Here is a 15,790-nt window from a genome sequence, read left to right on the forward strand (position 1 = left end):
TATCATTTTAAAAGATAAAATTTTAACATACAAGCTAAAAATATAGATAAACGAACATTTAAGTTACATGAGCTTTTAAAATGTTATTGAAATAAGGTTTTTTTCACTTATCAATATTTAGTGATTTAATAATTTATATAATTAATATATTTTCTAAATTTCCATCAATGATAAAAAAACACAAGATGAAACCAAAATTAATTTATATAAAATGAATTATCTATCGTTAGTTCTTACAAATGTGTGTAACATAACGCAAGTTACATAGAGATTAATAATTGTTTATTAAATATAAAAATATTAAATAAATTGATGGATAATTATGTAAATAAAATAATTTTGAAGAAGAAGATAACATAAGCTAATGAAATAGAATTATTGAAAGTTAAAAGTTTGAAAAACATAAAAATGAGGAGAAAAGGAAATGAAACGTGAGGAGAAAAATTTAGAGTTTGATATAAAGATGATGTCGGCGGTGACTAGAACTGACACATCAATCATGATGATATCAAGCATGATGATGGTGAAAGGTGTACTTTTATGTTTTAATATCATGTACTCACTCCGTCCATAAATGTTCTTCCCGTTTTAACATTTCGTACTGTTCATGATAAGTGATTGACTATTGATTTACGTCTAATTTATAAGATCAAACATAGTCACGAGTGTTTTTGTTGAATTCGTATTTACGAGTACTTTAATATAATGAAATTTTTATATTTAATACTGATACGAAATTAAAGATATTAACAATCAAAAATGTGCATTGACAAACGTGTCCGACACAAATAGGAAACGTTTTTAGGGATGTAGAGAGCATATTTTTAAAATTAAACGGGGAAAATTTTGTAAAGTATAACAGTTTATCCTAAATCAACCCTATTTATCTTATATCACATACTATAAATAGCTCTACTAGCAGACTATCTTATTATCGTCACATGTCATTTCACCGGCCGTAGATCTTTCGTTATCGAGGTCAGCCTCTTCTCATGTTTCACAGCTACTCTTAACATCATTTCACTATTAAATCCTTCTCATTTCATCATTCACTCCCATTCCTAATAATACTATATTAACTGTCTTTTTGTTGTATAGTATTGAAGAAAGAAAAATGATTGTTGTATTGATTCAGTAAAATGATTACAAAGTTACAGAAGGAAAGAATGTACAAGCTCTGCTATTTATATCTTACTCTATTAAAACTATACAAGTGTGGGAAAATCTGTTATGAAAACTAACTAACTCCTGACATGTACATGACTAGACTGATGAGCTGTAGCTGAGCTGTAAAATATAAATAATGTATATTAGTATTTAATCAGGTAATGCCAACACCCCCCTCAAGTTGGAGGGTAACTCAGAGACACCCAACTTGGAAAGAATCATGTTATGCTGAAGACCAGATAAAGGTTTGGTCAAGACATCCGCCAACTGCAAGTTTGTAGGAATATAGAAAGAGATATCAAGCCTGAAAATAGTTTTTCCCGAACAAAATGACAGTCAAGCTCAATATTCTTGGTACGCTCGTAATAAACAGGATTTTTAGCAATGTAAATGGCAGTTTGGTTATCACATTTGACTGGAATATCAGTAATGTCTGGAACTGTGAAATCATCCAATAGCCTGGATAACCAAGCAAGCTCTGGAGCTAATCGTCTGAGGGACCTATATGCTGCCTCGGCTGAGGAAAGTGAAACCATATGATGTTTCTTGGATTTCCAAGAAATGAGACTGTCACCCAAAAATATAATAAAGCCACTAACAGATTTTCCTGTATGAGGACAAGCTGCCCAATCGGCATCACGATATTCAGTGAGCTTATATGAAGGTGAAGAACTTAAGAACAGACCTTGTTCAAGATTTGACTGAATATATCTAAGAACATGTAAAGTTGCATCCCAGTGAGGCTGTCGAGGAGAGGCCATGAACTGACTAAGATGTTGAACACTAAAAGATAAGTCTGGCCTTATACGAGTCAGGAAATTGAGTTTTCCTACCAGTTTTCTATAAGAAGAGGGATCAACTAGCAGAACTCCTCTATCTTGAAACAATTTAACATTCACATCCAAAGGACTAACCACTGTAGACAAACCAGAAGGAAGAAATTCTTGGAGAAGATCAAGAGCAAATTTCCTTTGTGAAATAACCATTTCTTCAGGAGTTTTGTAAAATTCCAAACCCAGAAAATAATGGAGATTACCAAGATCTTTAATCTTAAAGGTAAGATCTAAAAAATGTTTAACAACATGAATTTCACTAGTATCATCCCCGGTTACTAAAATATCATCCACATAGACAGCAAAGAAGACAACTCCTGATGAAGATTTCTTATAGAACAGACAACATTCATTTTTAGAGGTTTTGTAACCTTTTGAAAATAAAGCAACACTAAGTTTGGAATGCTATTGTCTGGAAGCTTGCTTCAAACCATATAAAGACTTTTCTAATTTACAAACAAAACCAGGAGGAACTTCAAGACCATGTGGATGTTTCATGTAAACATCTTCATGGAGATCTCCATGAAAAAAGCATTATTGACATCTAATTGAGTCAATTCCCAATTCTTTATAACCGCTACTGCAACCAAACTTCTAATTGATTATATTATAATTATAATTATAGTTGATAATTATATATATTATCGGTGGGTGATAATTTATATTTTATTCTAGAAATTAATTTCAAAATTTACCAATTGTTTGATATTTTTGTTGATGAAATTAGATAAAAATCATCGAGAGCTTCGATTCCATTACTCGAACTGCAAAACAGAAGTCGAAATCACTTCCAAAATTGAGGTTTAATATCCTAGCTCAAGAACACCCCCACCCTGTTCTTCAATTTCTTCAATTTCTGAATTTTTAATAAATAAATGAATAAAAATATATTTTTGCAGCTAATTTATATTATCTGTAAAATTAATACCCTAAAATCAAATAAGAGTGTTTTTATCCCCTAATTAAAATAATTAAACCCCAAAATAATAATTATGGGGAATAAATTTAAAAGCGATAAAAAACAAAATTTGTATCAAAATTTCCCAAAAATTGAGAATAATTCAAAAATACAAAAATAACGGGTATTTGAAATACGAATAATTCTATAAAAATAAAAAAATGAATTTTATGGGCTTTGACGTTCCGGTGGGGTCCTGGTCCGTTTATTTTTAAAAAACAGAAACGATTCCTAAATTAACAGAAAACCCCGAAAATACATAAATACATTCAAATGCACATAAAACGAGATAAATCGAGTACCTCGATAAAGACGCAAATAAGTATGAGTCCAGATTGCAGATCGATTTATACAAAAGCAGTTTAAACATATAATAATCAATCGAAAAATTTTCTGGTTCACACGGGAACACAAATAACAGTTATAACATTTAATATCATGGCAATGAACAGTTTAACTTGCATAAACACATAATATTTATTCATTTAACACAAAAATATTTACATAATTTTCCCGGATATTACAGAGAGAGATTCACCAAGTACTAGGATGCCAAGGAGATGGAGTCCCAGGAGCATAAGCAGGCCCTCGCTGAGGAGGTTAAGGCTCAAGAGGATGCTACTCAGGCTGTTGGGACCCTCCGGGCGGAGGCTGAGAACCAGAGGAAGGAGCTTCCTGCTAGGCCTCGGGCAGAAGATGTTCTGGCAGCCTTCCGGGGTACTCCCAACTACTATGAAGAGCTCAACAACAAAAGTTTTGAGAAGGTGAACATGTACTGGGATATTGCTTATGCGTACCTTGCTAAGAATCCCGATGGCAACATGGAGGGGTTTGTAAAGCTATATCTCGCTGAGGAACTCCGTCGCGAGAATGCTCAGGCTACTGGAAAAGGCACTTCTGGAGCACAACCACCTCCTCCTCCCGAAGAAGGTCGTGAGAAGACTCCTCCTCCTCTAGAGAATTGATTTGTGACGTTCTAGACTTCGTGCCTTGTAATTTCCTTTCAAGTTAGTTTGTCTTTAAAACTGAGCCTTTGTGGCTTCTAGACTGAATATTTGCTTTGGTTTGAATTTGATCCGGGGTTGGTTTGCCCCGGATATGCATGTAAATATATTTCCATTTCCTGCATTTGTTCTTGCCGTTTTCACGAAGTGTTTTACTATTTTCCTAAGTACACATGTTTTGTGCAATCCTCCCCGGGTAGGGGTTAAAACTTTTAATTGAATTATTTTTTTTATAAGTACACATGGTTTGTGTAGTCGTCCCCGGGATGGGGTTAAAATATTTAATTGAATAAATTTTTTTATAAGTACACATGGTTTGTGTAGTCGTCCCCGGATGGGGTTAAAACTTTTAATTGAATAAAAAAAATTTGTAAGTACACATGGTTTGTGTAGTCGTCCCCGGGATAGGGTTAAAAACTTTTAATTGAATTAAAAAAAATTATAAGTACACATGGTTTGTGGAGTCGTCCCCGGGATGGATTAAAACTTTTAATTGAATAAATTTTTTTATAAGTACACATGGTTTGTGTAGTCGTCCCCGGGATGGGGTTAAAACTTTTAATTGAATACAACTTTTTATAAGTACACATGGTTTGTGTAGTCGTCCCCGGGATGGGGTTAAAACTTTTAATTGAATAAATTTTTTTATAAGTACACATGGTTTGTGTAGTCGTCCCCAGGATGACGTTAAAAACTTTTAATTGGAACTGATTGTGCATGTGGGTATGCAAACAATAGTTATAACATAATTATAAAGGCAACATTATCCTAATTTGAAAGAGTACAAAGCATGGCATTTTTATTGCATAATAGGCATCGAGTATCGATTACACTCCAGATATGGAGATACAAGATTGAATTTCTTAATGTTTAGAAACTATGCAACCATGCACACCTTTCTATTGGTAGAATTTTCTGAGGCGAGCTCCATGTCAAGCGTTCGGGACCTCAGTGCCGTTGGGATAGCTTAACTTATAGGTCCCCGGGTGGATCACCTCTTTAACTATGTAGGGCCCTTCTCAGTTGGGCTGCAGCTTCCCTTAGTTAGTTGGATCCGAAGCCTCAGTGTGCCGGAGTACTAGATCACCCACTTCATATTCTTTGACCTTAGCTTTCTTTGTGAAATAAAGTTTTGTCTTCTCTTTATAGTTTTCCATCTTTTGCACAACCCGGTCTCTTACCTCATCTAGAAGTAATAAGTTAGTTTTAAGGCCTTCAATATTTGAGATTTCATCAAAATTAGTGACTCTGTGAGAGGGTGATCCGGTTTCAACTGGTAGTCGGGCTTCGGTGCCGTAGGAAAGTTTGAAAGGGGTTTCCCCGGTTCCTGCTCTAGGGGTGGTCTTGTAGGACCATAAGACTTTCGGAAGTTCGTCTGGCCAGGTTTTCTTAGAATCTTTCAATCTTTTCTCTAGGCCCCCGAGTATAGTCCTGTTGGTTACCTCCACTTGTCCGTTCCCCTGGGGGTGTGCAACAGATGCCCTTTAATGCTTGATTCCGAGCTCTTTCAGGTATGCTTCAAAACTTGATCCGACGAACTGTGGACCGTTGTCTGAGACTAAAACCACTGGGATCCCGAACCTCATCACGATTGAATCCATGAATTTTATACAATCCTGCTGATTAATTGTTTCATGGCTTTAGCTTTCGCCCATTTGGTCATATAATCAATCGCTACTAGGACGTAGTGGAGGTCTTCTTTTGCCCGAGGAAAGGGGCCCATGATGTCTATGCCCCAGACGAAAAATGAAATTGGAGAGAGAACGGATGCAGGTAGGCTCGGGCTCTGATTGGGGACATTGCTGAATTTCTGGCATTTAGTGCACTTCTTGACGTAAGCAACATCGTCAGAGTGGATCGTGGGCTAGTAGTACCCTTTTCTGATGATCTTGTAGGATAAAGCTTTGGCTGCCAGGTGATCTCCGCAAATACCTTCGTGAACTTCCCGGAGGCAGTAGTCTGCTTCTTCTGGGTCCACACTGAAAGTGTTTGTCCTAAATCCAATCATGTATGATGAGTTCGGAAGAACTTTCTTGTATTCCTATTTGATTTCATTAAAATTAATAAAAGACTTGTTATGTTTTTATTATGGACTTTATCTATTTAAAGTGTTTTAAATAAGATGTTTCATAGTTTAGAGTAAAGCTTCTAGAATTATAATGAGATTATAATAGTGAGATCTAGAAGATGATAACTCTAGACTTAAACAGTTCCATATCATAGGATAACTAATCGGATGTTAGTGGATCCGCAAAGATTGGTACATACTATGCTTGCTCCCTTCAGGAGGATGTCTGTTCTCATAAGCATTTGTATGAAATTAGAAAGGAGTTTCTAATTTGCATTAATATGAACTTTGCATTATGAATAAGAAATCATATGATTAAATTTGATAGGCCAGACACGAGATCCATGCCTTGTATTTAATCGGGATATTGTAAGGGTAGAAGGAATTTATTGTACGGTAACTAGTCACTGACAGGTTCTTGGTATTCTAAATAGTGAATTCATATTATCCGGATAGTCGCGATATGTTGAGAAGCATCACTCACGATGTAGAATAAATATAATTAATCAGTTAATTATATTTAGTGAATTTTAGTATTCATGTAAATAATTAATAAAAGTTTATTATTATTTATTTCTACTACCGACATAATATTGAACCTACAGGGTCACACCATAAAAAAATATTTTCTTTGATGAAATAATGAGAGAGAGAATTATTTTCTAAATAGTTTAGAAAAAGAAATAATGATTAAAATAATTTTAATTATTATTAAAGCATTTTATAAAGATAAAATATGGGGCTAATATATATATTGATATATTATGAAAAACCCTAGGAGAGCCCTATAAATAGAATGAGATGACTCATTCTAAACACACACTTGGTTTTGTGAAAATCCTAAAAAGAGCTAGCCTCCATCTTCTTCCTCTCTCTCTCCCAAAAACTCCATTTTTATAAAAGATTGGTTTTATAAAAAATTTCATCGAAGATGATTATTCTTGGTGGATACCGGTAAAGTGCTTTACACACTGAGGAGCAACTGCTAGCAACCATATTATAAAACTTCAATTTTAAGGTATGGTTACGATTCCTCCATTTTTCTGTTTTATATGTTTTTCTATATGTGCGATACATGGTTTTTACAGAATAATTGGTATATCACGCTTCCGCTCATCCGTAAATTCCTTCACACACATTTCAGAGTGGGTGCCGAGAAGGTTCTTCTGTATAACTGATCATTTTCCAAGAAGAAGCGACCGACCTTGTGCTTCAGGTACTTTGCTTTATTCTTGTCTTCCGGGAGTGTTCCGTCTTTTAAATATGTTATGAAGGGAGTCATCCAGTTATCCGGACTGCTGATGCATAAGATCTCTATCTTTTCAGTGCTTGGAGTCTGCAGCTCTTCAAAGTAGACCGAAGAACTTAGGTTTGAGGAATTTTGCACTAACCTGGAGAGCTCGTCCGCTTTGTTGTTCTCTTCCCTGTTGATCTGTATGATGGTGGTGCCCGGGATGGATTCTAAGAGACCCCTAACCATTGTCTGGTATTGGGCCAACTTTTCGTCCTTGGCGACATATTCACCATTCGTCTGCCTGACGACTATCTGAGAGTCACTGTGTACAACCAGGCTCTTCACTCCAAGGGACTATGCTAACCTGAGCCCCGACAACAAGGCTTCATATTCGGTTTGGTTGTTTGTCGCTTTGAAGGCGAAGGTAATTGCTTGCTGAATGATGAAACCTTCGGGACTAATTAATCGAAATAAGACCAGCTCCAGATCTTTTGGCTGTCGATGACCCATCCATATTGAGCTTTCAGGAGTCTGTGCTTGGAGCTTCATTTTCACATATGGCTCCACTAGGTGCGGGTTATTGTGGTTTGGGGAAGGTATACTCCATTACGAATTTAGCCAGGTCCAGGGCCTTTATTGCTGTTCGTGGTACAAATTTGATGTTGAACTATTTTGCTCAATTGCCCAGTTGACCAGTCTCCCAGACGCATCTGGGTTGTGAATGATCTTTCTTAGCTGTTGATCCGTAACCACTCTCATCTCTCGACCTTGGAAATATTGCCTTAACTTTCTGCTAAAGTGCACGAGGGTTAAGGCGAATTTTTCCAAGTTTGGGTACCGAGTCTCGGCATCTTTGAGTACTTGGATGACATAGTAAACGGGTTTCTGGACCCCTCCCTCTTCCCGAACAAGAGTCGAAGAGACAACTTTCGGGCCGACGACGATGTAGAGGGACAGGGGTTCTCCAGGCTTTGCTTTTGATAATACCGGGGGTTCATCGAATGTTGCTTAACCTCCTCAAAGGCTGTATTGTACCCAGGGGTCCAATCTATTAACTTTTTGTTTCGGGCGCCTTTAGCAGTTCGAAGAATGAGAGACATTTTTCTGTAAGCTTCGGGATAAACCTGCGAAGGGCTGCGAGGCATCCCGCCAACTTTTGGATATCATTCTGAGTGCTGGGTATCTTCATTTCCATTATGACATTTATTTTCTCTGGATTTGCTTCGATTCCTCTCTCGCTTATTAGGAAACCAAGGAAATTGCCAGAGGGGACTCCGGACACACACTTCTCCGGATTAAACTTCATTTGGTACTTGCACAGGTTGTCGAAGCATTCTCTGAGATCCTTTATGTGATCCAAGGCTAAGACCGACTTGGAGATAATGTCATCGACGTAAGACTCCATGTTGATCCTTGAAAATAGTATTCATCATCTTCTGGTAAGTGGCCCCGATGTTAATGAGCCCGAAGGGCTTCATGATAAAGGCGTATACCGCTCGGTGGGTGATAATATAGTTTTGGCGCCCCATTTTCTAATTATAAAATTATTTTAATATATATGAATTTATTCGAGAAAAGATTTTCGTATATATATAGGTCCGTATCTCGCACGGGCTTTTACGCTAGTATCTAATTTATAATGTAAAGAAAAATAAACTTATTTACAAATATTTCGAACAAAATAACATTTTTTAAAATTAAATTAAAATATATTTTGATAATTAAATTACAGAATTAAGGGGTCGTTTGGTTCATCTCGGGGAAACGAAATGAAATCGAGAAAGGGTAAGAAGGAGAAATGAAAGTAAAGACCCAGAATTGTTTTACGTGTTTGGTTCAGATCCGGAAACGGAATGACAATTTACATGATTATATTTATTTTTTATTTTTTAATATTAAACAATCTCAGTATAGTCAAATATATTTATATTATAGAGTAACAGTATAATATATTAACATTATAATAAATAAACAAATTTAATTATTTAATAACACCATTAACTTTTTTAATAAATTAACATATAAATTTATATCAAAATTATTTTTAATTTATAAAAACTAAATTATAAATCATTTTTAATTTTTGAAATTAATTTTGCATACTGATGTATTTTTTTGGTCCAAGATTTAAATTATAATTGAAATAAGAAAATAAAAATGGGAAAGGGTGTTCAAATACCTAGTGGGAGGTGGGGAATGGAGTTTGAGGAATAAGGGGTAAACCTACAACTAAAAAAAGGGAAAGTAAATGATTGTTTTTACTAAACAAACATCAACAAAGGGAATTACCACAATTCTTTCCCTTTCCCTTTGTTGAATACCTTGTACCAAACGCATCCTAATATTTTTATAACAAAAAAAGTCAGAAAAAACAGTTTGACTACAACAGCAAGCAGTTGCGCAAGAAACGTGCGGCTAAAATGAGAAGCACAATGTACCAAACTTCATCTACTCGAAACTCTCCTCCTCTTCTGTCTGAAAGCAAATCTCAGCTTCGTTTAATCCCTCTCCTCAAGGTACACACTCGCACACTATTGTGTTCTTATATCTTTTTTAATTAGTTTATTTATTTATTTGATTCCTGAGAATTTTAAATATGTTTTGAATTGTAAGATTGTGCTTGATATACTTTAGAAAAAAAAGCATTGCTGTATAACCTCTTTAGATTAGTAACTACGGGATTAGAGAATTTATGATTCCGTGATCGGATAATTTTAATATTTCTCGAAATTAAAAATACACCGTATTTATTATGTTATAACCAGAAAGAAATGTTAATTATAAGGAGGTTTTATTATATGTAGTTACTTCGGGATGTTGTACATAATTTAATTAAGGCTTCATTATAAGACCTTTCTGTTTTGGAAGAGTTGGTTACTGATGTTTTTGTAGGAGTGATAGTATTCATAATGCCAGCTGGGGAATATTTGTACACTACGCCACAACCAACAGCAGGTTCTAATGAGGAAGAAGCCTGGCTGTGGGCACAGATTAAGGCTGAGGCGCGTCGAGACGCAGATTCTGAGCCTGCGTTAGCTAGTTACTTATACTCAACTATACTCTCTCATTCTTCTCTTGAGAGATCACTTTCGTTTCACCTTGGTAACAAGCTTTGTTCGTCCACGCTCTTGTCGACATTGCTCTATGACATGTTCCTCAACACATTCTCCAATGATGCTGCTCTTCGGTCTGCCACTGTTGCTGATTTGCGTGCTGCCAGGTTCCGTGATCCTGCTTGTGTCTCGTTTGCACACTGCCTGCTTAATTACAAAGGCTTCCTTGCTTGTCAGGTCAGGAAATATAACTAGACTTGTACATTATTTGTTCATGTTTTTTGTAGTGTTCATTACTGTGTATTTTGAAAATTGATCAGTGTCTTGTTCTTGTAAAGCAATATTGACTTATCCTAGTTTAATTCATTTAAGGCACATCTTATAGTAGTTTCATCGTTTCTTCACATTCAATCCCAGTAAAGCAATTCCATCTCGATACATATATGCCACATTCAAATAGAGTTCTTACAAATACTGTCATTTATCTCATTTTGAATTTGTCCTTCACTCTAGATATATCATGATATTAACAAATTGGAGGTTTGTCTCCTTACACTAGAGAGAGTGGCAGGGTTGGGTAGTTGGGTAGCCCGTAGCCCAGACAGGGAATTTAAAGTTTCATCCGGTCATCTTGAAAAGCAGAAATAAGCAATTCTAAATTACACTAAAATTATACAATAGAATACCAAAGGAGAGTTAAATAAGCTATGTACAATAAGCAATAACTATAGTTGCTTGCTTACTGGCATTAATTAGTGACAAGTGATAATCGTAAGACTGTCCACATGTCTGTAATCCGAGAGCAAGCTAAACCTCTTCAAATATCGTTTGACTAACAAGATATATTGTAATTAGGCCCATCGAGTAGCTCACAAGCTTTGGACTCAGTGTCGTCAACCGCTGGCCCTCGCACTTCAATCTCGAATCTCTGATGTCTTTGCTGTTGACATACACCCAGCTGCCAGAATTGGAAAGGGCATACTGTTTGATCATGCTACTGGAGTGGTTGTTGGGGAGACTGCTGTCATTGGTAACAATGTATCAATCCTTCACCACGTGACACTAGGCGGGACTGGAAAGGCCGGAGGTGATCGGCACCCGAAGATTGGCGATGGGGTGCTGATCGGTGCTGGTGCAACTATACTGGGGAACGTGAAGATTGGAGAGGGAGCAAAGATTGGTGCTGGCTCAGTAGTACTCATTGATGTTCCTCCACGAACAACAGCTGTGGGAAATCCAGCAAGGCTAGTTGGAGGGAAGGATACGCCTTCAAAGCACGAGGACGTGCCAGGGGAATCTATGGACCACACTTCTTTCATATCCGAGTGGTCTGATTATATTATTTGATTGTGAAATCATGGGTACTATGTGTCAGCCCCTGTAGCTTGTACAATGTTAAAGTTAGCTGGAAGAGTCTTGGTATAATGCTATATGGGCAGTTTATGTGCTCCATCTGCTGGCGGGAGTAGATAGTGTTTCCCACACTTCAATATGTTGAGATGCTTGTAGTTTAGTAAATATATTGACAAAACTGTTTATGTTAGTGCTGCTTCTACCCCAAAATAACTATGTATGTGAAATAATTTTGAGGAACAAATGGCCTGCATCTGTATGTTATTGCAGCCTTGCTGGTTGGATCTTATTGCCAGCGTTATCTTTAGGAATTAATATTGTCATTTCATTAATTTTAATCATTGGCAAATCAGCAACCTGCGATGAAAATTAAGATAAAGAACACCGGGGAAGTGGGGAAATTGGCTACTGTTACCTGGTTACTTTTATGTACGACAGTCTGTGACGATGTTGGATAGAGACAGCCATACATTACACATCTCTGGCTAGATGCAAGGGTAGTTGACACTTGAAGTCCGCGGTGCAGGCAGTGGCGATAGAATGAGAAAGAAAGAAGAGAGAAATTTAGAAATGTAGAAGAGGATTGTATACTTAAAAACTTAAAAAATTTGGAAACAAGAAGAAAGTAGCTAGATATAAGAATAAGTCCAGTATTCTTCAACAGTGAGACTGTTTGTTATATATGATGGAAATTGAAACTCATAAGCGGCTCTACATCAACAGTGAGACGGTAGCTAGATATATGAGCTGATATTAGGATTAGAACTCGGTTCACATTAAACAATTTTGAAAATTACATATAACAGTGAGACAGTAGCTAGATATATGATCATGGGATTGCTAGTTATTCATAAGGGGTTGTTTGTCAACACTGAGACTGTGATATACAGTGGAATTTATAGAAGATGATGTAAAGTCTGACTCTCAGGAGGCATTTAGTTCATGTTTTCCAAATTCCGCCTCTTCATAGTTTGGTTGAGCAGTGGGTGATTCTTGTGTATATCTAATACTCTCTAGCTCTGCTACAACTTGTCGCATAGTTGGCCTTTTCCTACCGTTCAAGTTCAAGCACCTATATGCAATGTCAGCAAATGCTATCATCTCTTCCTTTTTTCCCTCGTTAATGATCCGTGAATCAATAATATCTAATAAACGATTTTCTTCCATTGCCAATAAAAAAAATGTTGCTAAACCTCGTGCTTCATCATCAAGTCTAGCATCCAAGATTGGTTTCTGTCCAGTCAAAAGCTCAACAAGAACTACCCCAAAGCTATAAACATCACTTTTGTCAGTAAATTGGCTCGACTGAAAGTATTCAGGATCGAAGTACCCGAATGTACCTTGCACTCTTGTAGTCGTCTGGTGAGTCTGATCAATAGAAAATGATCTTGAAGTTCCAAAGTCTGCCACCTTTGCTCTGTACTTATCATCCAGAAGTATATTTGTTGACTTAATATCTCGATGATAGATTGGAATCGATGCAGCAGAGTGTAAATAGTAGACTTGGCGAAATATGGATTTGGTTTGGTTATGGTTGATTAGTATGGATTTGGTTTGACTTATGATCTAAAACCAAATATAAACTATATTAATATTCAATATGGATCTAAATTGGTTTGGTTTTATATGGACTTGGACTGAAATATGGATTTTCTATATTTATGTCAAAATTGAAAAGCATATATTGTTATCCTTTAAACATGTATTTTATTTGTATGAAAAGCTTAATAATATATATTTGTATCTATCCGGAGCATGAATATTACTGATACCTAATTTCTTTTTCTTTTAGAAAGGTAAAGATGATAATTGAAGGCAAACAAAAATTTGATTTATAATATTATAAAATGAAGTGAGCCCCTGGTTGAATGGGGATTACAGTTCGCATTCACAAACCAACACTTAATATTGAGAATTGGTAAAAGATATACATACACCATATATATGTATATCAATTGTCTTCTTGGACTTTTTAAATGCCATCTTTTCAGAAACTATGGATAATTTATTAACTAACAGAGGTGAGATGTCAAGACTTAACGGCGAAGTCAGGCGCTTAGTATGTGTTCAGCAATTAGAATAACTAAGACACAGAGGGGATAAAATTTAGATACAAAAGTGGTTATCACATATTTCAATTCATATTTCAAATCCAAACCAAGACCATTTTGAAAGTGTGATTTTATGATGAACCAAATCGGAAAATATGGTTTGGTTTGGTCCGGTTTTGTGGTTTTGAATCCATTTTGCCGGGTCTAGTAAATAGTAGAGAGCTCCTGCAACTTCTGTGGCAACACGTAAGCGGACATCCCATGTAAGCGGAAAGAATTCATTCTCCTCATAAATATAGTGCATAAGTGTTCCATTGGGGATAAACTCATAAACTAGCAAAGGGATCTCTGTCTGCAAACAACATCCATGTAGCTTTACTACATTTCTGTGGTTTATTTGTGATAAAATGACAACCTCATTAATAAAATGTTGGAGTTTGCTTTCATCTTCTATCTTGGATTTTTTCACTGCTACTATTCTTCCATCTGTCAACATTCCTTTATATACAGTACCTTGTCCTCCTTGTCCCACGATGCGATCTACATTATAGCAATCAGTTGCCTTTTCCAGCTCTTTTGAAGTAAACAATTTGATTGTCTCCACGTTACCTTGACTAGAAGTTACCTTGACTAGAAGATACCTGTTGGCGTAATAATAGACCACCATTTCTTTTAAAGAATTTCTCCTCGAGTTTACGTATATTTCTTCGTCTTATTACTTTGTACAACCACCATGTAGCAGCCAACAGCACCCCTAGACCGGCACAAGTGGCTACAGTGCCGATCAAGAGTTTAGCAAAGAAGAATTTCGCATAAAGGTAGATAACTAATGTGAGTACAGCAATTTGGCTAGACCCCATATATGCATAAAATCATCCATATATGCATTTCGAATGAGAAAACATTTGCACAACTAGATCTATACACATTCATACATATATTTGTATATATGTATTTTATTTTTAGCGCAATATATAGTCATATATATACTAGTTCTATCTTGTGATTTTGTCTTTTATTTAATGTGAACTCGACTATAAATTTGCACAGCTAAAGTTATGTCGATGTGTAATTTTTATACGGTCTTTTTACCATATACTAGTACCTATTATATCTATAATCGCAACTTTCTTCACCCTGCGATCAACCTCTTCCACGCAATAAAAATTGTCAACAAGCTGCCACCCATCTTTGCACGAGCAAATGTAGTTTCCTGGTGCATTGGTACGAGAATGCTGGCATCTGTTTCTTTTGAGGGAGCTTCCTGGTTTGAATGTACACTCATCGATATCTGACATATAAAAAATCTTATCGGATGCACATCTGCAAGTTACTAGAGTGAATTACATCCTTGCAGAAGAAGAATAAACTGAAGGATGCTAATTAATAACTGAAAAGGGTTCATGCGCAACTTAATTAAGTAGTAGAAACTCACCTTGACATCCATCCGGCAAATAAGGATTTCCTTCGTTTCCTTCGTATCCTTCTCTACATGAACACAAGCTTTGATTTGTACATAAAGTGTTTTTCCCACACAAGATGCACCTCTTCTTAATAAAGGTTTCATTTCCTACAAAGGATTGACAGTCCAGGCCGTATGTTCTCCAATTCAGCACCGCAGGAACTGATTCCCTAGTTTGCAGACTGTAGATATCTTTCAAGTTTTTAAACCAGCTCTACTCAACAATGAATGCATACCTGTACTTTTTCAATTAATTACACAAAATAACGAATGAGATTATCATTTTGGAACTGGTTTCAGATTTTTCTTGTTTTTTAGATCAGCAGAATAGCATATGCATGCCCTCCGATCCCCGGGAAGGGAGCATTAAATTTTGTCAATATTGAGCATAATAGTGGAACTGGCACTGACTGGCTACAGACCTCTGGCTGCATGATGATAAGGTCTGGTTGACGAAAAATTCTGGCTCCACAAGCGTCAACAATGGCGGAAATTTTGTTTGGCAGCAATTTGTCCCAAAACAACTGTTGTCTTTCTTTTTTAGTAATGGATCGCACCTTGATATGCACCCTCCAAGTCCCAATAGGTTGGTATTCAAATTGTATAA

The 15,790-nt window shown here is 36.2% G+C and overlaps 3 protein-coding genes across 4 annotated transcripts; 1 reads left to right on the plus strand and 2 right to left on the minus strand.

Moving 5' to 3' along the window:
- Positions 1–5,002: 5,002 nt before the first annotated feature.
- LOC141692087 (uncharacterized) lies at positions 5,003–5,685 on the minus strand. Its single transcript, XM_074496827.1, has 2 exons — positions 5,575–5,685; positions 5,003–5,422 (listed from the first exon to the last, which is right to left on the minus strand). Exons 1-2 carry the CDS (start codon positions 5,683–5,685, stop codon positions 5,003–5,005), a joined length of 531 nt encoding a protein of 176 aa, XP_074352928.1.
- Positions 5,686–9,650: 3,965 nt separating this feature from the next.
- Positions 9,651–11,965, plus strand: LOC141692573 (serine acetyltransferase 5-like). 2 transcript variants are annotated; one of them, XM_074497454.1, is made up of 3 exons: positions 9,651–9,780; positions 10,157–10,554; positions 11,173–11,965. In XM_074497454.1, exons 2-3 carry the CDS (start codon positions 10,174–10,176, stop codon positions 11,662–11,664), a joined length of 873 nt encoding a protein of 290 aa, XP_074353555.1. In that variant the 5' UTR covers positions 9,651–9,780; positions 10,157–10,173; the 3' UTR covers positions 11,665–11,965. The 2 variants fall into 2 exon arrangements, with proteins under 2 accessions (XP_074353555.1, XP_074353556.1); XM_074497455.1 differs by having other exon boundaries at positions 10,166–10,554.
- Positions 11,966–12,412: 447 nt separating this feature from the next.
- LOC141692656 (putative wall-associated receptor kinase-like 11) lies at positions 12,413–14,832 on the minus strand. Its single transcript, XM_074497565.1, is given in 3 exon segments — positions 12,413–13,172; positions 13,941–14,340; positions 14,342–14,832. Coding segments are annotated over 3 exon segments (1,218 nt in total). The 5' UTR covers positions 14,582–14,832; the 3' UTR covers positions 12,413–12,594.
- Positions 14,833–15,790: the final 958 nt, after the last annotated feature.

This window comes from Apium graveolens, chromosome 10, assembly GCF_009905375.1.
Source record: "Apium graveolens cultivar Ventura chromosome 10, ASM990537v1, whole genome shotgun sequence".
Classification (NCBI taxonomy): domain Eukaryota; kingdom Viridiplantae; phylum Streptophyta; class Magnoliopsida; order Apiales; family Apiaceae; genus Apium; species Apium graveolens.